Here is a 26,707-nt window from a genome sequence, read left to right on the forward strand (position 1 = left end):
GCTTGGACAAACAGCTACGGCTGTAACATACATGTAATGGGGATGAGAAGTTCATATGTATCAATCACTGTCAGTTTACTCAGTTATACTTATAATTTACTTTTTTTGGAGCAGAAAATTTATGTAAGCTGGTAAATTACATGTATATTCCTATTTTAATTTCTAATAAATTAACATTTTGAAAATTTTCAATTCCTACCTTTAATTGCAGAGTTCTTCTATTTTCCTCAGTCATACATGTACTTGTATTTTTTTTTTTTAATAATTATTTCAAAATAAGCAGAGAACTGCAATCAATTGTCGGATTTTCAAAATCTTCTCAGAATGAGCTGCGAACATGTTAAATTTTTTTTACAGATTTTCATTCTAACCTGAGAAGTGGCACGGAACTGGAGGGCAGGTGACCTGCCAACAAAATGACAGCCAAGGAGATCTCAGGGTCCTGGAATGTATCAACATTCTTAATTAGCTAATTACATGAAACATAATTCATCTGGTGTTATGGAAATTCAAGAAAACAATTTATATTGAATTTCGTTAAGAAATCTTCTGTTGATTTCGTGTTTACCTCAAATGTTTTCAACATCTCAGGAACTGCCAGGCAAAATTTCTGCTGAAGATCCTGTTCTATTTTCTTATGCTTACTCTAAACAAAATACCAAAAATTTAAGTAAGATTAGTGTTTTCTGATTTTCTTTTTAGTCTAGTATCATAGGGCATGCATGTTTATGCATGTTTTAAATATATAATTTTTTTTTATTTTTCATGAATGAATATCATTTAAAGCTGTAGGAAGGAAAATGACTTCAAGTTGTCTGTCTTGTAAATGATACTTAAACACAGTAGAGTAATAAGATCTCCTTTAACAGGACCTGTCTATAATATTTTTCTCTCACTTTCTGGCATCCATTACTACGTGTATAACTTACTTCCTGAAGTCGGGATGAGATGTTGTACCACAAGATGACGATGACTTCAATCAGTCCCTTCATCACAGTCGTGTTGTGAACTGTCAATTCCTCTTCCTAATTAACACACAATAGGAAAAGATTAAGAATACAAGGAGATGGCATAAATCGAAAGGAATCATATTTTATCACCTTAATATTCTAAGCATCACTAAGTGAAATATTTAATTCTGTTCTGAGTAGTTGTTTCTTATCTCCTCCATTCTATGTGTACCTCAGCGAGTTGTAAAAATGAGATTTTTTTTTCTTTTTCACTCTTTTGAGTGTCACAATTTTTTATACTGAGTCATTTCATACCTGTTTTGAGCATCATTCAGTGAGTTGCTTATTGAGTCATATCTTACCTCCTCACTATTGTGAGCATCACTCAGCGAGTTGTCTGCTGCATCATTTCTTCTTCGCTCCTCTCGAATACATTCCAAAATCTTTCTACATAGCGTGATCATGTAGGAAGCTGTAAAAATTAGATAGTGACAATAAACAAAGACTTCAGCTTTTAGTATCCAACACAGAGATTTAACAGGACAGGATGAGCAAAGAAATATACTGAATGAAAAGCAAAAAAATGTTGTCTTTGCAAAAGGAGATGACATTTTTTAAACAAATATCATATGGTACCTAAAGTTACGTACAGGTCTTGGTTCAGAATGTCACACAAAGAAATACCAAATGCGTTCTATCATGAATGGACCATGACATAACAATCTCAACATGTACTGTCAAACATCATTATTTCATACATTAAAATTATTAAAAGTATACGGTAATAGTATTAAAGAAGAGATATTAAGATTTTGAAGAAATATGGCTACAGTACAGGCAACGCGGATCCCGTATTAGACCGCGTCCCCTCCGCGGTATATTAATCCTTTCCGCGTTACACCGTCGCGGGTTTTGATCGCGGTGCTACCTGAGACCGTGTTTACACCGCGGCGGGGCCAGCTACCGTTATTCTTCAGCTAAGATGTTCTTACCTGTAAAGTATTGTCGATTTTTAATCGTGTCGAAATGAGGGGGGGGGGGGGGGGGATTACGAGCACGTTGATATTATAGATTTATACCATTACATGGATTCTTTAAAAATTCATTTTTTTAAGTTTTATCAAATTGTTTAATAAAAAACATCTTTCTTTTTTTTTTTGGTACCAATAGTCACTCAAAATTACATGTGTAATTAATTCTCAAACACGTCTGTTAACAGTAATACATGTACAGTATAGGATGAAATAAAGTCGAATAATTTATCGAATATATTAACTTAAAGTTTATTTTCAAAATCAATAATGCCACCCCAAATGATCTTCAAATTGCTAAAAAGGTATAATTAAAATTTAAAGAATGCCATGATATCGCTTCTCTTTATATGCACTGGTGTAATCCGGTGTTCACAATTAGCCCGTGCAGTTGCAGTTACATGTAGCTGTGTGTTTATTTATCTGTGAGACTATATCAGTCATTTGGTTTCATTTAGAAAAGTACCATTACTTCTGTATACATGTCTGTTATAAATAATAGCATGAAAAACGATGAAAGATAGTGATACATAATTACAATTAAATTTTAGCAAAACACGCGTAAGTATAGGAATACCGTTGTTCCATTATTATGCGCTACACTGTAAGACTATGAATTAAACATCGACGATTTTTATTTTATTTTATTTTATTTTTTTTTTTTGGGGGGGGGGGGGTTATTGTTAATAAAATAATAACAGGTCATTCTATTCAGAATATCAATAATACCATAGCTAGTATTTGAATGTATTTCTATTTTCTGCTCTTTTCGAAAAATACTAAAATCATGTCAATGAACATAAACAAATTTCAGATTTCTTCGGTTCAAATAAAACACAAACACAAATATGGGCCCTTAAAATATTTGAACACACAACACAGAAATTAACTTATTTTAATCAGCACGTTGCCAAGCTTCAAGTTTCAGATGTCTGTGTTACCGTTCGGTTTTCCTCAGGTAAGTTTGGTGTGGAGTGGAGCTTCCTCGAAGCGGATGAGAAGCCCCGAGGGAACGACGCTGTCTAGCTAGTGTACATACTACCTATATACACAGGATGTTACCTGAGTGTATAACCTGTATGCGTTCCTACGACATTGTAAAACGAAGCCGTTTTTTTTTTTCATGTGTAGCTCGTGGATTGAAATGCATGAAATAAAGAATTCAATGTTTTTGTTGCAGACAGAATCCTTTTTAAATTTTTTGTTTCAAATAAATATTTTCAATAATTCGACAATTTTAAATACTGTGTTTTTCTTAATCAAATTTTATAACAAAAATACTTTTTTTTTTACCACCAAAATCTGTCGTTGTAATCTGGCGACAAAAAGGGAAGTAATTCAAATTACATGTCATGTACAAACATGTATGCTAAACGAAAGAAGAAAGTAGATCATAAACAAGTCTCTTGATAAATAACAATAAAACTTAGACAAAATCCACAAATGGTCAATAAACTGATAAATCAGCGGTAGTTTTATTCGCTAGACTTAAGAAATTGATATACTGATCAAAAAGGAGGAAAAACGATCATGCACGTGCCTTAATTTTGTGATATTTTTCTTCTCTCTCTCTCTCTCTCTCTCTCTCTCTCTACTAACGGGTACAGATATAAACAGACACGAAATAACATAGCAATGGATCATTATTTGATTTAATTAATATCAAATACTTCATTAATTTGTTTTAAAAGTTTTGTTTTTTTTTTTACTTTTATTCTTTTTATACATTCCGTTTAAAAAAAGCAACAATAATTTGACACAAATTCCAAGGCTAATATCGCATCTAAAAATGATATCGATGAAATAATAATGAAACAATGAATCAAGTGTGTTGTTGAATGGCTAAACAGCGATGTGCACATCCAGCGAGCGTTACCCAAGGTATACTCTAAGACAGGTGTGAAACCTCCAGGGCATGTCGTTTCCTGCTCAGGCACTGCTAATCCCTATACACAGGAAATGATCGCGGCTAATACTTAATACACAAAGAAACAGAATTTGTCAAAGAAAACAAAAATATATGAATTTTGGCATTGAATATTTATTAATATAAACTATAATTTCGTCTGTGAAGTTTATCATTACACCTGCACATCCTATCTTATCTATTGAACACGAAAATCGAGAAATATTAAAATTAAAAAGAAAGACATTGTTTTAAAAAGTAATACATGTTAATATGAAGGTGAAAAACGATATTTTTTCTTGATCTCTTGTATAAGGTTCACGTGCTCAAATTTAACTCTCGCCATCGAATGCTTTTCGGTTATTTGACACTTTGAGAAAAATGCCTGCACATTTATATAAAAGAGGGAAATAAATTAAAGTTTTCTTAATTTGGGAACAGAACATAAACGATGAGAAATAAAGAAGAAAAGAATTTTTTATTCTTGATATCTTGGATAAAGAAAATTTAAGTTCACGTGCCCAGTACATGTAGCTGCAAATGCTCGTCATCGGATGTTTTCCGGTAATTTGACACTTTAAGAAAAAGCCTGTACATTTTATATACAATAAATCGAAATTAATTAATAAACAATATGAAGATGTACATTTTTTTAAAGATGTACATCTTTTTTTTTTTCAAATGAATGCTTAAAATCGTTTAACAAAACTTAAACAGTCTGAGTTCAACATTTATTACAGTTTGCATATAATATGAAGATTTAAAAAAAAAAAACTAATTAAAATTTCTAGTATTTAATTTTGTTTCTTGATAGATTCTTAATAACACAAAATAATTAACCATTGCAAAGACGTAACAATTTAATAAAATTTTCTATTCAATTTCAAATATTGATATGTAATTTTAGAAACAAAAATAAACTTATTCTTTCTTAGTTTAAATTCTATTCATAGCAAAATTAATTAATAAACATATGGTTTTTTGTTTTTATTTTTTTTATTTATTTATTTATTTATTTATTTTTGTTACAGGGAAAATTCGCAAATTACAATTCGGGGAGATAACTCCCGTTTGTTTACGATACTAATTGTCAGTAATCGATCGATGATTTAACCGCGGCGGGGACAGGTAGGTGATGAAATTCCCGCGGAGGGAACGCGGTTTACCTGTCTACCTGGCCAAATACCGCGTTGTGATTATACCGCGGCGGGGACGCGGGAAATACGGGATCCGCGTTGCCTGTACTGTAGGTCTTGCAATTCAACTTAACATATCACCGGTATATAAGATACAGTATAAACTGTCTAATTCTACACCTGTGCAATCCGTCACACTGTAATCCCCCATTTTCCTAGTTTCCATGTTTTTCAAACCGTAAATTCTGACACCCTGTCTATTCTGACACAAAATTTATCTCCCATGTTGGATTAGACTAGTTTCACTGCATACATAAATGTTCCATATACATGTACCCCAAATCAACTTTATTACACAATTTACTCCATACTCTCTATCTACTTACCTGTCTGTTGGACGTCCATGAAGTACTGAGCGTTGCGGTAGAACACCCTGGCTGCCCCGGGGTTTGTCTGTATCAGGGCCACACATCGAGGGATCTGTTCCTGGTCACTCTTGTCCAGGGGGAGGAAGCTCGGGAATAGGAGGGTCATCAGACGACGGACCACGGGGGCAGAGTCTATCTCCAGGCGAGCCAATAGGTGCTCCACCGGCACCACCTCCCAGAACTGTCAACAAAAATAACACTAATAGTATAGTATACTCTTGTCTCGTAAATAAATAACTGAAATAAACATCTATAAGGAAGAAAAAATCTAAGATATGTCTTTATTATTTAAACATTCAGTACATGTTTCCTTACAGTTAAAACTCTCCAAGAATGTAATATTTAAATTTTTTGTTTATTTTTTAGTTTTTAATAGATATATACTATTATCCTATTAGACATATACTATTACTTTTATACTATATATACTATATCTATAAGTTTGACTGCAAAAGGGAAAATACCTTTACATACCAAAAAAGATTTCTCTTGTTGAAATTTAAAACTGATTCTTTTCAAGCTATTCAGGCAGTCTTTCTTTTTTTTCATATAATTCTCTCAGACTGACCTTGATGGCCCTGACCCCTTTGACCTTCAGCATGAGGTTGACCATGGCGACTCTGACCTTCTCTGAGGTATCGTGTATGTGGTTGTGTAGCTGGGGGAGAATTGGTTTCAGCATCAGATGACAGAGATGGTTGTCCACTAGATTGGTCAGGCCCTGTAATGGAATATACACAAGAGATTACAGTCACATATCAAAACTAGCTATGCATACTGTAAATCACTTTTTATTCACGAGAACTTTATTTTCGCGTAATTACGTGAGACAGTGTGCTCGCGAAAATTTAATTCTCGCGTATAATAGTATTCCTTAGGATAATGTAGAGCAAGACCCACAATTCGTGAAAATTTTGTCTCGCTTATCAAAAGTCAATGACTATCTCGCGAAAATAAGATGTCGCGAAAATTTAGTGATCTACAGTACCTTATTTAAAATATGGTTATTGGTATTTAAAGAGCATTATCAAATTTATTTCAAAATAGTTATACGGCAAAACTTGTTTAGTACAAACACGGATATTGAGAATTTACCAATATAGCGAAGTCATCTTGGATTCCCAGCTATGTGAATTTAATGAATTTCTTATACGGTGATAACTAAAATTGGATATAGCGAAGGAATTTCATAGGTCCCTGTTACTTCTTTATAACCAAGTTTTGCAGTATTCTCTAACATTTTTTGTAAACGTATTTTACTTTATGAATGAAGACAAAGAAATTTTCTACATTAAAAAGAGAGAACGACTCTATGAACTTATAAGTTTAATTCCGTTCTAAAGTACATATTGGTAATTCCACAACTCTTACGACTGTAAAATAAATTGCTTTCTTCATCCTGCCCATTAAAGGGAAAAACTTTAAACACAATACAGTGATAAGATATTTAACCTCTGACCTTTATGACACTCTCTCTGACATCAGCAGACGTCGAATCAAAAGCCAGGTCCTGAATCACCTTGGTAACAATGTTCTTAATGGTGACGGACGGCATCAGCTCCCAGAACAGAGACATGATTCTAAAGACGCCCAGCACCGTCTGACTTCTGATAGCAGGGACAGGGTCCTCTAGTAACATCTGTATCAACAACATAACAGTATAAATAACATGATTCTAAACACTCCCAGCAGTCTGACTTTTTATAGCAGGGACAGGGATTTCTAATAGCATTTGTATCAACAGCATAATAGACACAAGTGTAAAAAACATCACCTTGTTAAAGATTTGACTGGCTAAAATCTTAAGACCTGTACAAGAAACATGTATTCTCAATCTTGAATACATGTATTTCTGAGTCTTTAAAACCTGGAATTCTCAATTTTGTAAGTATATTTTCTTATTGCCTATAAAATATTCCAGTATGATTAGTTAATAGAATACAGTGAGAGAAAAGAATGTTATGGATTAAAACATCACAACATGAAGTCTACTCTGTCCTGTGTTTACCAGTAAGAGATCAAACTGTTTCTGTAGCAGCAGGTCTTTCTCCTCGGAGTTGAAGTCTGGATCCAGAAGAGGAAACGCGTCCACTAACAGCCAGGCAGCATTACCACGAACTTCTGGGTTAGCGACCTAGATAACAAAAATACCAAATACATAGAAATCAAAAGGAGGAAATATATCCACTAACAGCCAGGCAGCATTACCACGAACTTCTGGGTTAGCGACCTAGATAACAAAAATACCAAATACATAGAAATCAAAAGGAGGAAATATATCCACTAACAGCCAGGCAGCATTACCACGAACTTCTGGGTTAGCGACCTAGATAACAAACATACCAAATACACACAAATCAACAGGAGGAAATATATCCACTAACAGCCAGGCAGCATTACCACGAACTTCTGGGTTAGCGACCTAGATAACAAAAATACCAAATACATAGAAATCAAAAGGAGGAAATATATCCACTAACAGCCAGGCAGCATTGCCGCGAACTTCTGGGTTAGCGACCTAGATAACAAAAATACCAAATACATAGAAATCAAAAGGAGGAAATATAGCCACTAACAGCCAGGCAGCATTACCGCGGACTTCTGGGTTAGCGACCTAGATAACAAAAATACCAAATACATAGAAATCAAAAGGAGGAAATATAGCCACTAACAGCCAGGCAGCATTACCACGAACTTCTGGGTTAGCGACCTAGATAACAAAAATACCAATACATAGAAATCAACACGAGGAAATATATCCACTAAGAGCCAGTATACAACAATGTATACAGTAAAACTCTGTTATAGCGAAGTGCTTGGGACCTGTGAATTTAATTCGCTGTATCCATATTAACAAATTTGAGCGACTATATATAGCAAATTTGCAATGTTCACACTTTCCTTCAAGAATTTGTATTGAATATGTTAGGGAAGCGACTATTACAAAACACACCATGGATAAAAGTTTAAAATAACAAATTTTGAGATCTTTAAATATTCGTATAAAAGATGTAAATTACATTATTCTTAACATCTACAGGACTCAAAATTAGTTCGCTATCTCCATAAATTCGCTACATCTGAGTTCGTAATTATCGTAAAATTTTACAAAGAATTGCTAAGAATTTTGTCTGGAACCCCAAAATATTCGTGAATTTGCTATATTTGTGTTTGTACTAAACGAGTTTTACTGTTTGTACTTATACAATGTACCTTAAGGGATCTCCACAGAAAAGGTTCATACAGATTCAGTAACATGGCATCTACTCCATTCTTCTTCTTCTGCTGGTGGATGTACGTTAACACCTGTATAAAACAAACACCTTAGAGTGGGTGTGGGGTGGGGTGTGTATGTCAGTTTTTCATTTTACCCAACATCTTTGTACCTGCAGTCTAGCATAGAGGATGACAAAGAAATTTAGGAAGAATATTCACTCATGAAATTTTGAGGCAATTTCACTTGAATCATTAAATTTAATGTGCACTTATTAAAAAATTTCTGTGGCTTTAATTTTTTTGATCGAATTTTTCATTTGATAATGCCTCTCCCTGACCTTTCTGATGGCTGGTGTCAGTGATTTCTGGGCGTGTACAGCATGATTCATCAGATCTTGTATACAGTCCATTTCAAGCTTCTGTTGGAAAAAATCAGCAAATCAAAATGTAAGATTTTTTGTTGAGTTGATGCTTCATACATAACATTCCTGCATGTGAAGCAGATACTGAACTTGACATAAAGAATGCTTCAATCAGAACTGTACAAATTTTTAACTTAAAAAGACTGCAATTTGTAATGTATAAATTTGTGGTATCTCTGTTGCTTATTTTTGTAAAAATCTAGGACAACATTTATGTTTTTGATTTTCCATCTCAAATGTATTTATAAGAAATAAATAACAAGTTCAAAAACTTCAATGGAAATTAAATGGGTCAGTACGTGATCAAATCTACTGAGAAGCCCTTGGACCTTTCACTGTACTTGATCACATGACCAATCCACTTCATTTCCATGTGAAGTTATTTATTTCTATAGTACAGACATCAGTGACATTGTTTTCCTTCTGTTACCTCTGTAAGGTTGGATTCTGCTGACCAGGCTCTGAAATACACCTCACCAAACCTCTCCAACCAGGAACTACAAAATGAGGACAGACCTGATATATAAACAGGACAGATAAAGGCATAATAATAGTGAATAGTAAGTCACATACATGTACAGTGGACCTTTAGATATCCAGTTGCTTCAGTATCTGGACGCTTTTCATTGGAACGGAATTTTTTAAATGGACAAATTGAGTAGGAACCAAAGTGTCCGGATAAATGAGGCTCCAGTGAATTAATTTCCAGCATCATTTTTCTGTACACAGTAGGGATGGGAACTTTCCTTACTTTTTAACTGGGAGCAGTGGGGATTTGATTAACCCAAAAGTTAAATATGTATTGTTTCAACAATATTTAAGTTTTACCTTGGAGCAGTGGGGATGTGGTTTTTGATACACCTATGGAGGCAGTCTGTCAAGGTGACATCTAATGTCATAATGAATCCCAGAAATCGACAGCCCTACAATAAAATATACAAAACTGGAATAAGGGGAAGCATCAATGAATTTTTCCTGCAAGTGCATAAATCAATGAAGCTTTGCCATATTTAAAATACTGAAACTTCGGGAAGTTTTTCAAGATATCAAAAAAAAAAACATTAAAATTTATATTCACACCGTAGAAATGAATATAAAACAAAGCTTGTATTTTGTACCTCCTCTGTTCCGAGGTAATTACTAGACACACATTACGTACCTCCTCTGTTCCCAGGTAATTGCTGTTAACGATGGCCTGCTGAAGGAGATCAAAGAACATAGAACTACTTTCATTGGACATGTCCACCATCTCCAGGGCTGAGTGTAGGGCCCACACTCTCTTAACGCTTGCTGCATTCTGTAACGGAGATAATTACAACTTCAACTGAATTGTGCTACCTAAGGATGCTAGCATATCTTTTTTTTAATAAACCAAAGACTTGCTGTTTTTTTGTTTTAGAAGAATTTTAAAGCCCCCCCCCCCCAACGGATATCTGAGGGTTGGGGATACCAAGGGTAAAATATTTCATTAGTGATTGGCATTTCCAAATTACTTCAACATATCCATTGTTTGATATTGTTGTTTGAGACAATCAAATTCATGACAATTAAGTGTCAATGAAATTAACACCTTTATGTATCTTTTATGACTTTGTAGGACTTTATGACAAAACTGAAGGACTCGGTTTCCATGCTTTCTGTAGAATTTTTATAAGTTTTGAGCATTTATTGAATTTATTCATTCCTTACATTACTGAGACTTGTCTGTTTATATTACCCCTTTATTAGATAGGCTCCGCTGTAGAAGGTAGATGATGGTGTTAGTGACCAGGTCAAACCTCCCCTCCAACCCCAGTCTCCACCAATCCTCAAACAGCCCCGCCGTGTTGTGCTTCAGTCGGTCAGCCGTGTCAGGCATGTGTAGGAGGAGCTCTGTCAACCAAACATACAACTCATCACAAAGATTGATCTTTAAAGTCTACTGACATCCTTCCCTTTCTTTTAATTAAGCACATTATCTTTTAAACATCTGGTAGCCTTGAATATACTTTGCAACCTTTCAATTTTTAAGTGCGATAAAACTGTTAAGACAAAACCTGGTGAATATAGATAAGACAACAAACCGTGTAATACACAGGCTGTTGACATCAGGTCTGGTGTTATGTGGGGTGAGGTCTGTTTTATTGTAGTATGAGCCAGGAGAACAAAACATTCCATCGTCTCCAAGACAACCTGCATCTCCTATATAAATACAAAGCTTTATTGTTTAACTTATCCACTTCTTACATAACATAACTATCAACAGTTTTAATCATATTGAATGAGAAATATAACTTGTATAATGCAGTAGCTTCTAGTGCTGTGCGATATTACCGGTTAACCGGTGTATCCCGATTTTATTCTTCACAATACGTATCGCGGTATTCTTTTGTGAATACCGGTTTGGGTTTGATATGTTATAAATTGTTATAAAAAAGAGTTATTTGCCCCTTTTCAAGGTAAAATATGGTGGCAAGCGACGTGAAGTGTGATCAGAGACCAGAGACATGTCTCTTTCAAAAACGAAACGACGACAGCTGTTACATGAAACCCTTTCATGTTAAAGCTGATTTTTAATATTACAACTTGATTTATTTCAACAAGTTGTGTCACAAGAAACTTAGCTTGCCACTTGCGCAAACATAACCCAATCAGGATATCAACTTGAGAATACATGTAATTTGAGTTTGTGTTTTCATTTAACCTTGACGAAAAGCAAAAATTATTAAATATTTTATATCGTGATATATTGCAATACAAAATGTAATATTGCAATATATCGTGATACGATTTTTCAGCCGCAATACCCAGCACTAGTAGCTTCAGTCTTCAATGTAATAAAAAAATGTATGTGATACCAGTATAAATCAATACAACAAAGAAGAAAAAATAACAACAGTGAATTTTCAAAAGTAATTAAAAAACTTTAATTGAAAACCAATTTTTTTTATTTGCAATACTTCAGTTTGGAATCCATACTAACTACTAAGTTTAACAACTAAGGAAACATTCGACATAAATACATGAGTGAATTACTGGTTCACGACAAGAAAAATTGGCAAATTAAAGGTGGAAAAATTGGCAGATATTTCTTGCTTAGGAATGAAAGCTGGTAGGGCTGCCACGATTAACCGAAATATCGGTTAACCGCGATTCACAATCTTTCGGTTCGATTCAGTACGTTTTTCCGGGATTTCGATTGGATTCAGGTTTGATTTTTTCATACTAACATTTGCTGTTGTTACCCGCATTCCAATTGGTTAATCGGAAGAAATAATGGCAAATCATGTTAAAGTAAGCAAAAACATGAAAATGGCCGCGAAGACGTCGACGGGGCACTACTTCCAAGTTCCATTATCGACAGAAAGATGGCACAGAGGATAAATAAATTTACTAAAAGGCAACACCCATCAGCCACGTAATTCTGAATTTAGAGGAATTGACACAGTGCTGCGAATTTCCTTATTTCTTTTTAATATTGATATCGTTTTGAATGTGAAATTGTTATTGACATTCTTGTTATGACAGTTATGTGGTTAGGTGGTTTGATATCGTATTGGTGAATCAAAAATTTTAAAATCACAGGAGAGATCTTACCGTTTCTATTGTGGCCAAAAGACTTTGTAAGCAAATCACCAATATTTTTATGTTTAGAATGATAATTTATATGAATTAAATCATTGGTTTTGTTTGAAAGATTTGTTCCCATGTTTCATCTTTTAAAACCAATGACCAGTATCTTTATTAATTTGGATTTCCGACATTTGATTCTTGGATCATACTTTGTAATTAGAACATTAGGTATTTTCTTTGTTTTCTTGGATTTACATTCCATTTTATCTGAATAAACCTTATAAAACATGTACAAGTATAAAACATTATGTATAAAAGTATGTCTTATGATTATGATGATCAAAGATTACTGATTTTGTACAAAAAAATAAAAAAAAGATCTATTTCTTATAATCGAACCGAAATTATTCGAAAATCGAGGTTTTTGTTTGAACCGAATCGATTCGAAAATCTTCTGATTCGTGGCAGCCCTAAAAGCTGGTTGACAGTACCAGGATAATTCATCAAAACATCTCTAAAGTTAAACTCAACATTGAATATTATATATATATTTTTTTTTACAGTTTATAAATTAGACCAAAAGAACCCAATCCTAATGACATTTACCCCTTCCAGGTGGTCATCTTGAGCGAGGTCAAGGGTCAGCAGGGTGGTAGCACACATCTGATTCAGGCCGGTCCATAGCTCCTCTGTCTGTTTCTTTGTCAGCCCATCAAAAATGTCTGTCACGCTCCTCTTGTGCTAAAAAAATAGAATAAACCATTAAAAATAGCTGTCATGTTCTTCTTGTGCTAAAAAATATAATTAACCTGTCATCAAAAAATATCTGTCACGCTCATCTTGTGCTAAATTATTGTTGGTAAAAATTCATAAAATCAAAAATATCTGTCAGACTCCTCTTGTGCTAAATTATTGTTGATAAAAATTCATAAAATCAAAAATATCTGTCAAAACCTCTTGTACTAAAATTATAATATAAACCCATAAAAATATTAGTTTACACAGCTAGAAAGGCAAAATCTTATAGTGTAAGTAGTAGTTGCAATTAACACATGACTAATGAATTAAAATACATGTATAACAATCTTGTCTTTAATTTATAGAGTACTAAAATGTTCATTCCTTTCATAATTTTTAAATTTTTTTTATAACCGCGAGCGCAGGAAGCTCAAAAGACTTATATGTAAAAACAGAAGAAATTCAGAATGAAATCTGTACACACATTAAGCAAAATTTTGTGAAACATTCCCAAAATTCCTTCGTTACCAGGATTCCAAATAACACAAAACATAAGAGATCTGAGATTCAGTTTGTAGAAGTTGTAAAAGAAACAAAAAATACTCGACAATGTTTTTTGTAAAAATTCCTTGGTTTCATTCATTTACTATTTCAGTAAACCTTGACGAGCTCTCTTACGTTGTCTGACATCACCAGGTCCAGTACAATCAGTACATTTAGCTACGTAGGTAGAATTACCTACGTAGCTTTATTTACCTACCTCAGGTAGCTTTATTTAGCTATTTCAATGTAACTTTTCTTTTTATGGAAAAGAGGCAAAAAATCGCAGTGAAATGACTATTGATATTTATACTAGGGAGACTTTCAAAAACATTCCAAGGCAGAGATAGTTTAAACATCGCTGTGTTGGGTCAATTTAGAGCAAAACATGTAATTCCATTGTTTGGTTATCTGTCCGTGCGGTGAGGCATGACTGAGTATGATTACTTCACATTGTGCTGAATATATAATTACCGACCTATTATCATGTTAACCAGAACTGGACTTCTTTGTCATTTCATTCAAGGAGTAACTGTTCTAACTGTCATACATAGCCCCAAAACTTTCAGAACTTTGATTGCAATTGCGCAGAAAAAAACATTTCTTCAAGAGGGAATTTTTCATGAATTGTTTTCAGATGAGTTCAAAGTTCAAAATGATCACTGCATCAAAATGATAGTTTTTACACATCCTGAGAAAAATTCTTTTTTATAGGAATAAATTCATTTGGTAGCTAAATCAAGCTACCTGAGGTAGGTAAATAAAGCTACGTAGGTAATTCTACCTACGTAGCTAAATGTACTGATTGTACTGGACCTGATCACAGTCAAAATGTCTGGTGCAACTTGATTTGAAGTGGCGAATAACGTTACAAGTGTATTTTTAATGGTACATGTACAACTGCGCTCATCCCAACGGTCACACCGTAAAACATATCAATTATTCTTTTACATGTTTACTTTTTCTATTTCTATTTAATTCTTTTTTTCAACTTTTTCTATTTGCTACACAAACCTACCTGAGAAACAAATGTTAGCAAGTCCTTGGAGGCATTCCTCGATGAAATACCAAGTAATTCCTCTCTTTTCTCCATGGTGTGTCATTCAATCTGAAATACTATGATAAATCGAGGCTTATTTACCTTTTCTTTCGTTTACTATATAGTTTACAACTGAGAATTTCATTAAATCTGTATGATAAAACGTTTTGAGTCACTACATGCCTCGTAGTTCAACTGATCATTTTCTAACACGTACAATTTATGGAGGAAAAAAGAACAGGAAAGTCAATACTTACCAAAATTTAGTCTTCTTTCAAAATTACGCGCTTATATTTTTCTACTTCCGGTTGGGATATATTAGATATCGAGCCCGGGCACATTACATTTTTCACTACAATGTCGTTCCACAATTTATCCTCTTTAGCGTAACCTTAATTTGTTAACTCATCTTTCAAAATCCATCTCACCTATTCGAGGGAGCATAGGTATCGGAACCCACCACTTTTTAAATCAAAGATAGACAAAGATAGACATTGAAGGTTTAATTCCCCCTTTCAACTAGCAGGTTGGAGTTTAGGTAAGAACTGGAAAGTGGTAATGTTTGGAAAAATAGGAATTTTGTGTTTGAACAATCTACACATTTTCGCTTTTGACGCCAAATCATGTTCTCAGTAATTTTAGCTTCAAAACATTTATTATTTTATTTAATTTATTGAACGACTTATCATTTGACAATTCTTTATTTCAAATTTAACAGTTAAGCATATTTAGTGATAAAGGGTATACTAGAGCCATAAAAAAAATAAATTTTGAAGATGAGTGGGTCAAGTCTCCATTCTTCTTTTACGCTTTTAAAAATGACGGAAACGTAAATGTGAAATCTATTTCATTTGTCCAAAATATGGAATGTGAACCAATTCTATATGAAAATCGAACATTTCTGAAAAAAAATAACACTTCAACAATCCCGTTCATTTAAATCACAGCGACAAACATCGACAATGGCATGCATATATATACTTCGTAGCGTACAACTTAACCGCTAGGCCTTATCTTTGTCTTGAAAACGATTTAAATGGGATGGAGGGTGGCATTCACAGTAGCCAATAAATGTACTTTGATAAAATTTTACACTTTAAAGATGTATTCGAATCTTTTACTGGATATGAATCTATATTTACTTTTGGGGATGTGACCAAATACACGAAATAACCTCCTCATGAACGAGAAGAATCAAAGCAATCTAAGAAAATTTACCATACGAATTGTGATGATTCTTTTTTCTTCAGAAATACAGTTTTCCAGTAAAGTAATGGACGTACTGCAACGAAAAGGACGTGTTTAAAATAATGAATTTTAAAATTTTTTATAATGAGGTTAAAAGTGAGAATTGGATTAATTTGTGTATTTATCAACGAAGGGTAGGAGCAAAGATTTGAAATGGCTCTGATTCTACATGTGCAACAAAATTTTAAATGTCTCTAAAGAGTTCTAAAAAATCCTACTGTATATTAAACAACTCACGAATGTGTTGCTCCATCATAAAATAAAAAAAAACTTAAAAGTGACAAAAATATAAAAATACGTAGTATAATGATATAATTGATAGGTACTCTGGAAAATAAAGACACATTTTAAAACTGCTTATCTCGTTTTAATTTTTCTTCATTGCAAGATTGTTATAAAATGATGTTTCTTTCCTCATCCCACAAGTAGGCCTGTTCTGTAGAAAAAAAAACACCACATCATTTTTTTGAAAAAAATTAAATGTCTAATAAATTGACTGGCATGTATAAAGAGCACAAAACATTTTTTTTTCAAATCGATACAATACAAATGTAATTTGTCATGAAACCTCATTAATACGGTTGAAAGGTAAATACAATAAATAAACTAGATAAATAAGGTGTGTTTTGGAAACACTATGCCCCCGATGCTAAACACAATACTACAGTGGGACGTAGACTGAAGTGGTTATACACTTACACTTCGATACGCTAGAACATATGCTCTACGTACAATTTCTAAAACGAGGTAAATTATTGACAAACAAGTTGATGAAACAAGAATATCAGCTGTCTCGTTAAAAGTCATCATTTCATAAGTTCTATGGTTGATACAATGACCTTGTCAGCAAATACAATTTATCATTGAGTCAAATGCTGACTGACGTTTTTCATACTTATTGTTAGTCCATTATTTATACACTGAATTGACGATGGATTTTCCGTTATTTCCCGAACATGACAAGTAGCACACAGCGGATGTGACCGTTCAGCAGGGAATGCTCACTCCTCCGTGGCACCTGATCCCACCTCTGATGTTTCGGAGGTCCGTGTTTGCTCTGCTCCTATTTTGTATTATTTTATGGACCTTTGATCTCGAATGCTCTTAAGTATCTCCATATGCATCACTTTGACAGCGGAAATAGTTATTAGACCATGTTAAAGTTGACAACAGACAGACAAACTGACAGGACAAAAACAATATAACCCCGAATCTTTAATTATGTTGGCATAGACATATTTTCGTGCAAAACTGTGCAGAGCAGTATCAAACGTGATAGATAAGTCAAATTTGGGAGATATATTCAGAGTGTGACGGTGGATCCATTTAAAGGGGCTGGGTGGCTGTGGCCATTTTTAGACTATTTTGATCTCCTTTAGAAGAAGAGCTCCATATAAAGATATAACAAAATGATCTAATTTCAAAACTAAAATTTAGGAAATTTTTCTTTGCCATGCAAATGATAGTTGACAGCTGAAGATATCGTATCCCAAAATTTAAGTTATATCTGGTGATATAAGTTATATCAGTGATGACAAATTTGCATGATGAATTACAGATAATCCACTTTGGAAGTCTTCTTAGCAAGAACAAATTTTCCTCTCCCTTATCTTAGAGTCAGGAAAATAAGTATCATATTAACATAACTAAGTTGTCAAGAATATCCCTGTGTCAAATTCAAAATATTTATTGTCACTCTCTAGGTACCATCAGCTCATACAATCGCACCAATGACATTTAAGCTTTACTCCTCTTCAATTTCCAAGTCGCCTTCGTGGCGCAGTGGTTAGAGAGTATGTTCTATAGTCGCGAAATAAGGAGTTGATCCGTACATTGCAGGTTCGAATCCCATTGTGGGACGTGGAGACTGGTCCATTGGATGAGACCGTATAAACCGGGGCCCCGTTTCGCAGTATAGGTGCTGGCACGAAAAAGATCCATCCCTGCTCGATAGCCCTCAGTGCCTAGTATAAGACAATATTAGCAGCTCTCCACCGGCAAGTGATGGCGTCTCCATATGAGTGAAAAATTTTCCAGACACATTCTTTTTTTCAAAAATGCAAAATGGCCGGGTCTTTGCTTCGTGAATATGATACATGTATTGTGATTGAAACCGATCATACATTTTAGCGAACACTCAAGCTTTCAAATCAATGGATATACTAGTACACATGTACACTGTATATATTAATGAAATAAAACGTTACTCCATTTCGCAGATAAATCCCGCTTTGACAGTACATAAATTGTCATCCCAGTGGAAATTATACGTCTTATAGAACATAGCACAGTCCTGATTACTGAAGTGGTTGTCTGGCTGGTGCGGTGACCGTGACCAGTCATGAAATGATGCAATACTCCCCGTAGATGGCCACACCCACTCTCCTTCTGAGGCAATGTCAGAAAGTCCTATATATCCAGTATCCCACTGCAATAAAATCGTGAAAATAACGAACAGTGATCCATTTACAAAAAAAATTCCTTGATTCAAGTCTGTAAACAGGGCAAAAAACACGAGCCCTGAAATTCTATAAATAGAATTGGGTGCCTATAGGATGAATAAGCATCCCCTTTTTGACTAGCTATATCCGCTTTGAGCTCTCTGAAGTAAGAGACCTCAAAAAGCGAACTTTTGACCCCTCGAAAAAATGTAATATTTGAAGATAACGAGAATTAAGCATACTTTGTGGATTGGTTCCAACGATATGTGAGCGGAGAAAGTTATTTTCGTCGGCTGTCTCAATTTCCACCAACTTTGAACCATGTCGTTAGCAAAAAGACTGATAAAACATGCAAAGTAAATGTATAAAAATTTCAAATTTATAAATTACATGCATTGACAGACAAGAAGGATATTTTATTTTTACAATGTACTGTACAATCATTTTGTCTTCATTGGGCACGCGTCGTTCTTTTGGGACATCTTATTTGACTTATAGTACGTGTAGAATTACAATGAGGTCGACAAAAATGTGTTCTTGACAGTTGATGTCGGAACTAGCAAATTGGAATTGGCTAAAGGAATTTGAAGGGTGATACTATTTAGTTTTTTTTGGTCACTCAGCGTTTAAGAAAGAAAGCTCTAAATAATCTGATTCACAAATGTAGTCTGTATTTATCCTTTTTGTATGTCATTATACCTTAAAGTATTCCGATATGAGCTATATCAAAGATATTTTAGAAGTATATTTTAGATAACTACATGTGCCCATAAATATTTTTGAAGTAAATGGTACTAGCTACAATAATGTAACCCTCTCCGATTTTTTTTGTCTGATATTTCTGGAGAGGGCTACAATTCCACAGCATCCCTTATATTTTTTAAAGGGGTGACTTCTGGCAAAATTAAGTTTTTACATTCAACTTACTTCTAAAAAAGCGAAATTTTTATTCACTGTCAACAACATAGCCCTTTAAACGCGAAAAGCACATAAAATAGCATACTATACCGGTATTTGAATTTGCGTATGTATTGACTACACTGTAAATATACAGAAACAGAATGGGAATCAACGCCAGACGGAATTTACACAGAGTAGGTGTTCGTATTTCATTGAAAATATACCATGCAGACAATAAAATAACAATTTGAACCATCCTATAATGATATTTCTTCATAAAGTTGAAATTTTATTTATTTATATAGTGTTTAAGGTGGCTTTTACTGATTCAATACCCCTCCAGGCGTTTGACAAAAATATACTTCAACTTGACAAATTTATAAAGAAATGAGGCATTTTTGTCATTTAGAGTTATCTCTCTTATAAGATTATCAATGAGCCTTAATTGCTTAAAATTTTATTTGTATACAATGTATACCTTAGCTTCCATGAAGTCCTCAGGAACATCTTTTATAAACAGATAACAAGAAAACCCATGCTTGGCCCAGTGCTGAGGACAATCCTGTGTCCATGCGTCTAAAATTAAATTTAAAAAAAGATATAATTCTTATTTCAGATTAATCCAAGTTGCTTTTTAATTAAAAACATTAGATATATATTGCGCCCCATAAACTTATTATTATAGGATTATTAGCTTATATTGGTGAATATTGGCACAAATTGGCTGTACAAATGCACCAGCTTGCGAGTGTATTTGTACAGCCAACGTGTGCCAATATTCACCAATATAAGTTCAATAACTCCTTTAGTATGTAGCTTAAACATTTCCTCATAATTTATAATAATTATTCCAACTAACAAAACTCAAATAAATGTGTCACAGGATTATTATTTACGATTTACTATGATTGTTTATGTGTGCATGCGTCATTTCATTCATTCATTCATTCATTCATTCATTCATTCATTCATTCATTCATTAATGGTTTGTAAGTTCATGACTTGAGTATGGAATGTGTATGGATGTGTTTGTCTGGTTTTTCTAGTTATTGCGCATGGCTGGCGCGAATTTTATTAACCCTTGCATGAGATGATATTTTTTATCACTTCTTATGGAAACCCTTTGAACGACAGACTTTACTTCAGACTTGTGTAGTAACCTTAATAATCCTAACAAATAGGAGTGATTAAATTCTGTCTACATGGTAAGTTATTTTAATTAAATTTTTTTATAATCAGTAAATTAAATATGAATTAAATACTTGATATTCATTTCAGTTTAATATTTAATGTGTGGATGGACGGTACGTAAGGTATTCATATTTATTGTAGACCACCATGATGCCATGATATGCCATTTGAACTCATGGATCATAAAGAAAATATAGATATTCATTGAACTGTATTTAATTGTTTCCTGGAGAAATACGTATCCACGTATTGTGACTTTAATGAAGAAAGTTACACTCTTTCACGAATGATTTTTTTGGTATTGGTATTCAAATTTACGCCTGTCCTGTAAGTGTTCAATGTCGCATCATTCCGATGACCCTACCGAGCGTTATGATTTGCTTATTTAGGTTTTAATGAGTCTAATATATACTAAATGTTTAATAAATAATTGAATATTTGTGTAAAAAATAAACACATCTTACCTAGATGCCACTTCCTGTCTTTAATTCAGCTCTGAGAATTTGACCAGACGACTTTTTTTTTTTTACAACGGGTGTTCGAAACGGAACGGAATTCGGAATGTTTTGGACATACTCGTATATGTAATACAAAGTCAGCATTCAATGAAACGTCAAGCTATTGAACGCTAAAATTCTCGGGATTTTTGGTAGTATTTTATTAGAGACTTTAGCTATATAATAAAGTTAAATAATGATATCTGAGTTTGTATTACGTCCTCAAACATGTAAAATATCTAACGTATATAAAATTATGTTGATAATCCTAGTATTTATGATTAAAATCTTAATTTGTAACTTAGTATCTAAATTAAACCAACTTCTTTTTACAGAAATACAAAATGTGAATAGCAGTTCTTTAGCTAACCATATACTAGACATTGTAAGCAATGTATTCACGATTCTATACATACCTTTAACGCAGCAAATAAAAATAAAAACAAGAAAACTGTTACAATGCATTTCTCCAGGTTTAGCTTTTTCAAGTTATTTTCGGTGCTCATGCAGAATTATGCAATCCAGCTATTATAAACTAATATGTACATACTGGAAATAACTTTATCATAAAGTTCAAGGATCAGACTGATAGTTTTTCCATCTGTTTGATTTGTGTAATTTCAAAATGAAATAATGCCGAATCGGCGTTAAACAATCATCAATCAATAATAACCTATGCATTTGTCCAGGAAAAAAATACAAATAGTAAAAATACTTTATTTCTGCATAAAATTACTTGTTCATCGACAGGTGCTGTTAAATAATCATGTGCGGGCGAGACAAATAGAGACAGAAGCGAGACTTTGTAGCACGTGAATTTGCGGTATCAAGAGCATGTAAATATAAGGAATAACTCAGATTTTTTTAATTTCAGTAGATGATCAATCGAAGGCTTGTGGAATAATTTAAAGCATAAACGCCTTCGGCATTTTATGAAAATTATCAAGCAAGCCACTTGATTGATTACATCATAAAAAAACAGACAGTCAGTTATTCCTCTTAAATCCTCATCATGACAAGGAACACACTGCGGGTGTGACCGGTCGGCAGTGGAAGCTCACTCTTCCATGGCACTTGATCCCACCTCTGATGTTTTGGAGGTCTATGTTTTGCTCTGCTCCTAGTTTGTAATGTTTACTGGACTTTTGAACTCGAATACTCTTCGATATCTCCACATATTTCACATATATCAAGGAATAACTGTCTTATTTTTGGTTGTATAATGTGAAATAGAAATAGCTAGGGAAAGTGTGGGAAGATTTCAGCTCATAACCTTATATCTCTGTTAAGAATATGTATGCATAAGTGTTGAGTTTGGGGAAAGTAGATTATCACTACCTGACTAAATTAAATGTGCTTTTAATTTTGTGCTCAAGAGACTTTTGATTTTTTCTGAAAGATCTGTTCAAATACAACCTTTTGCAATATTTTACTACTCGCAAACAAGTAACCATGAGGTAATGAATACTCTTACTACATGTTAATTTTGATGAAAATATTTGTTTCGGATTTGCTAAACTGACAGCAGATTCGGGTATCCTAGTAAATATTTCGCTCTCTGTATTATCATATACGTACATGTACATATATATTCTAATATTATACTTTCATGTAAATTACTTGAATCTGATTCGTCGAGAAACATTTGATAAAAAACACTACTACCCGCTGAATAATGAAGCCACGCCCTCCTGCGTAGCAACAGTCTACATTGCTTGACGACGGGTGGTATTACAAAAAATATCGACTGCGCGGAATTCATGCGCGCACGGCTCACTGTAACATGTATTTGTATAAAACATTCAGTATAATATAATAAATATTGCATGTAGTTGAGTGTAACATTGAAAATTTTCACCCCTCAAAAACCATTGTCAACCTCGGCTGCGCATCGGTTGACAATGGTTTTCTTGGGGTGAAAATTTTCAATGTTACATTCAACTACATGCAATATTTATATATTATCAGATTTCTTCCACGTAGCCGAAGTACATTAAATTGTCACTTAAAATATTGTTTATCAGTCATTCATAATCTAATGAAAGATTGGGCTATTTTGAAATGATTTACCTTTATTCTCTTCTTGTAATTCAAAACCAAGCGGAATTCTTTACATTCTGAAACTTTCGCGGGCTGGAATGTCCGATCTGCCAGAATTATGAGTACCCCATCCCTTACCAAAAGGTAAGTAAATCACTCACTCTCTTACTGATATGTAGATCAATTCTCTCTCTCTCTAGTATTTGTAATATTTCCCAACGCAATGAATTGCAGTAGTCCTTTTGTCAATATACTTTCTGTTCCTTTGAAGATTACGCCAAGCGATGGGATAGATCTTTGAAAACGAAGACGTTGACACTTTGTCAGAATTGATTAAATGTATCAGATCCATAATAAAATCACGTATTAAGGACTGCGGGACACTATAAAAACCACTTATCCTTCTGTATTCAATAATATAGAAGTGGAAAAAGAACTAGATAGATTACATGATCATTACGTACTGGTCCCTGCTGACAGTTTTTTTAGACTCATTATATAAATTGTATTTTAGAAGAACTTAACTCTACAAGTTGTAATCCAACGTATAGTTCCCTAAAAATCTTTAAAATCATATGTCAGTTTTAGATATTTTGAATATCCCAAAGAACCAAAATGGTTTTGAACTACCACATATATATTGGATTCCGAAACGTCATAAAAATCCGCACAAACAAAGACACATTGTGGGTTCCAGTAAATGTTCAACTAAGCTCTTTCTTTACTCCTCACTAAGATTTTAACAGTATTGAAGGAGATACTTCAAGAGAACTGTGCAACTATATATTCAAGAAGAGGTATAAATCACATGTGGATGCTTCAAAAATTCCAAGGAACTTTTGGATCATTTGAAATCACGAGATTTTCCAAAATCAACAGCTTAAAATCTTAAGACTTTTCACAACCTAAGACTTATACACAACCATTCCCCACGAAACATTAAAGTCCAAGCTTTTCGATATCAATGACAGCTATTCTTTTTAATAAAAATGGAACTTGTAAATTTACTTACCTTATCAATCATCTTGGTCAGTAATAGCAAAATTGATTTGTTAAGAAACATTCTGATTGTACACACAAGTACTCTGAAGTCGACATCAAAAAGATGCTTGAGTTTCTGATTGACAATAGCTATGTTGTTTTAATTTTGGTAACCTTGTCTTCCAACAATCTGTTGGATATCCCATGGGTACCAATTAAGCCCCGTTATTAGCAGACCTATATTTGTATTCATATGAAGCAAAATTTGTACAAAATCTTATATGTGAAAAAAAAAGAAAACACTTGCTATGGACTTCAACTCCACATTTAGATGTATCGACGACGTATTGTCAATTAACAATTGTAATTTCCATTCTTATGTCGATAAGATATATCCCGATGAGCTTAATATAAAATATACCAGAATCTGACACATCTGTATCATATTTGGATATTTCACTTGAAAAAGACGTTAATGGTAATCTAACAACCAAACTCTATGATAAACATGATGACATTAACTTTTCTGTAGTCAACTTCCGTTATGCAGCAATATACCTTCATTACATGCATATCTCAGTTGATTCGATATGTAAGAGCTTGCTGCAAGTATGAACAAATTCTAAAACGAGGTAGATTATTGACAAACAAGTTTATGAAACAAGAATATCAGGATTCTCGATTAAAGTAATTATTTCGTAAGTTCTGGGGTTTAAACAATGACCTTGTCAGCAAATACAATTTAACAATGACTTTGCTGTCTGACGTTTTTCATACTAATGATTAGTCCATTATTAAACGCTGAATTGACTACGGATTTTCCCGTTATTTCCAGATCATGACAATGAGAACATGGCGGTTGTGATCGTTCGACAGGGGATGCTCACTCGTCCATGGCATTTTATCCTACCTCTGATGTTTTGGAAGTCCGTGTTTATTGGAGTTACCATAACACATGTTCTGCTGGAGCTCTGCTCCTAAAATGTCTTTGTTTGTAGACTTTTGATCTTCAATACTGTTCGTTTTCTACATATATTCCACTGAAAGAGAAAAATCTTGTATATTTTTTTGCACAGTTGGTAGTACATTTAGTCTGGTGTGATAATTGTAAGTACAAAATGAAAAAAAAAATATCACAAAGTTACAGTCAGAATAGAGCTAGAGAAAGGAATAGGGAATATTTTATAATTCAAAACAGTATACAAAGAATGTCACAATGTATTGCTGATGGTATTAATATACTTATGGAACTTAATGAATATGAAAATGAAAGATGTAAAGGTCCTATATTTAGGTCTAAGGCAAAATGAGCAAACGAGTCTGACAGAAAGAAGATTTAGATTCTGTTTTGGAAATGCAATACAATTTCTAGTCTAAGTTATATTCATTTGTGAAATTTGAATGTTTTCCCCGACATTTAAATAAGTCGACCCGGCCGTGTATGTTATCAACATGCAGTCTGTACATTTAAGCAAAACTATTCATTTACCTCACAAGCATTGCCTTCTTGGTCCAAAGAAATTATTTTTTTAAAAAGTTGAAGCTTATGTGAACATACCTTAACAAATTGCCTTGAATTAACTACGCATTGTCTACCTAATATTGATAGTTGTCTGTTAGTACATCAAGCTTACGAAGAATATAAACTAGAATTCTAAGTTTTAAATTTAAATTGTATCTTTACCTATTTTGAAGCTTTGGCCTGCCATTGCCATTTAAAACTGACACATGCAATGCCTATTCTATGGTTCTATGACAAGATATTATGGCATTCAAAAACACGACAAGAAGAATTAAATTAATTTATGAGGAAGTTCTTGAGATATATGATTAAAATCAGTGTACCAAGCCCCCATCCTGCGAATTGATTTGTTGAACTTTAAATTTGATATTTTACTATAAGGAAGATTCAATAAAGAGGATCATTGTAATTCATAGCGATTTGTTTGTATATGTAATCAAGGTTTTAAATGAACCACCCATTTTTTACATTTCGTTATCAAATTTTGCATCCCATATAACTTCACTCTACACAACAATTAAAGATATTACTTTCTGAATCAAAATGTATGAACTTATACTGTAAACCAACTTTCATTCCCGAACGAAAAATATTTGCGAGTTTCGCAGCCTACTTTGAGTCGTAAAAATAAATCGCCACGAACTATTCATTTTGCTTTGTATTTGTAGATCATGTTTCCTAAGTAGTGAAATTAATGGTCGCAGGTTGATTTTAAACTGACGAATATTAACATACCTGTGAAAATAAGTTTTACCATTGTGTAAATTTAAAAATCTTCATGCTCAATTTACATATTTTCACCTTGTTAGTTTGAAGAGAATTTCAAATTCATAAATCTTTTGGGTCAGAATGCCAAAATATAACTACATAATGGCAAACCAATTTGTCAAATACCCTTTGATAAAGATTATTGAAACGATTATTTCCAT

General features: G+C 33.5%; 1 protein-coding gene and 1 pseudogene across 1 annotated transcript; both read right to left on the reverse strand.

The window, feature by feature from the left end:
• Positions 1–4: 4 nt before the first annotated feature.
• On the reverse strand, positions 5–15,250 carry LOC134271584 (condensin-2 complex subunit G2-like; the record flags this gene model as incomplete). The annotated part of the gene is made up of 19 exons (XM_062753787.1): positions 15,216–15,250; positions 14,938–15,035; positions 13,248–13,382; positions 11,153–11,270; positions 10,807–10,961; positions 10,249–10,386; positions 9,918–10,012; positions 9,520–9,586; positions 9,006–9,086; positions 8,665–8,757; positions 7,460–7,585; positions 6,911–7,090; positions 6,020–6,172; positions 5,410–5,632; positions 1,313–1,422; positions 930–1,025; positions 569–646; positions 372–442; positions 5–20 (listed from the first exon to the last, which is right to left on the reverse strand). Coding segments are annotated over exons 2-19 (2,010 nt in total), but the record flags the coding sequence as incomplete, so codon positions are not given.
• A 1,316-nt stretch (positions 15,251–16,566) lies between these two features.
• LOC134271585 (perlucin-like protein) lies at positions 16,567–21,734 on the reverse strand (annotated as a pseudogene).
• Between the last annotated feature and the right edge of the window lie 4,973 nt (positions 21,735–26,707).

This window comes from Saccostrea cucullata, unplaced genomic scaffold (assembly GCF_032062105.1).
Source record: "Saccostrea cucullata isolate Sc308-1 unplaced genomic scaffold, CSIRO_AGI_Scuc_v1 ctg9065, whole genome shotgun sequence".
NCBI lineage: Eukaryota > Metazoa > Mollusca > Bivalvia > Ostreida > Ostreidae > Saccostrea > Saccostrea cuccullata.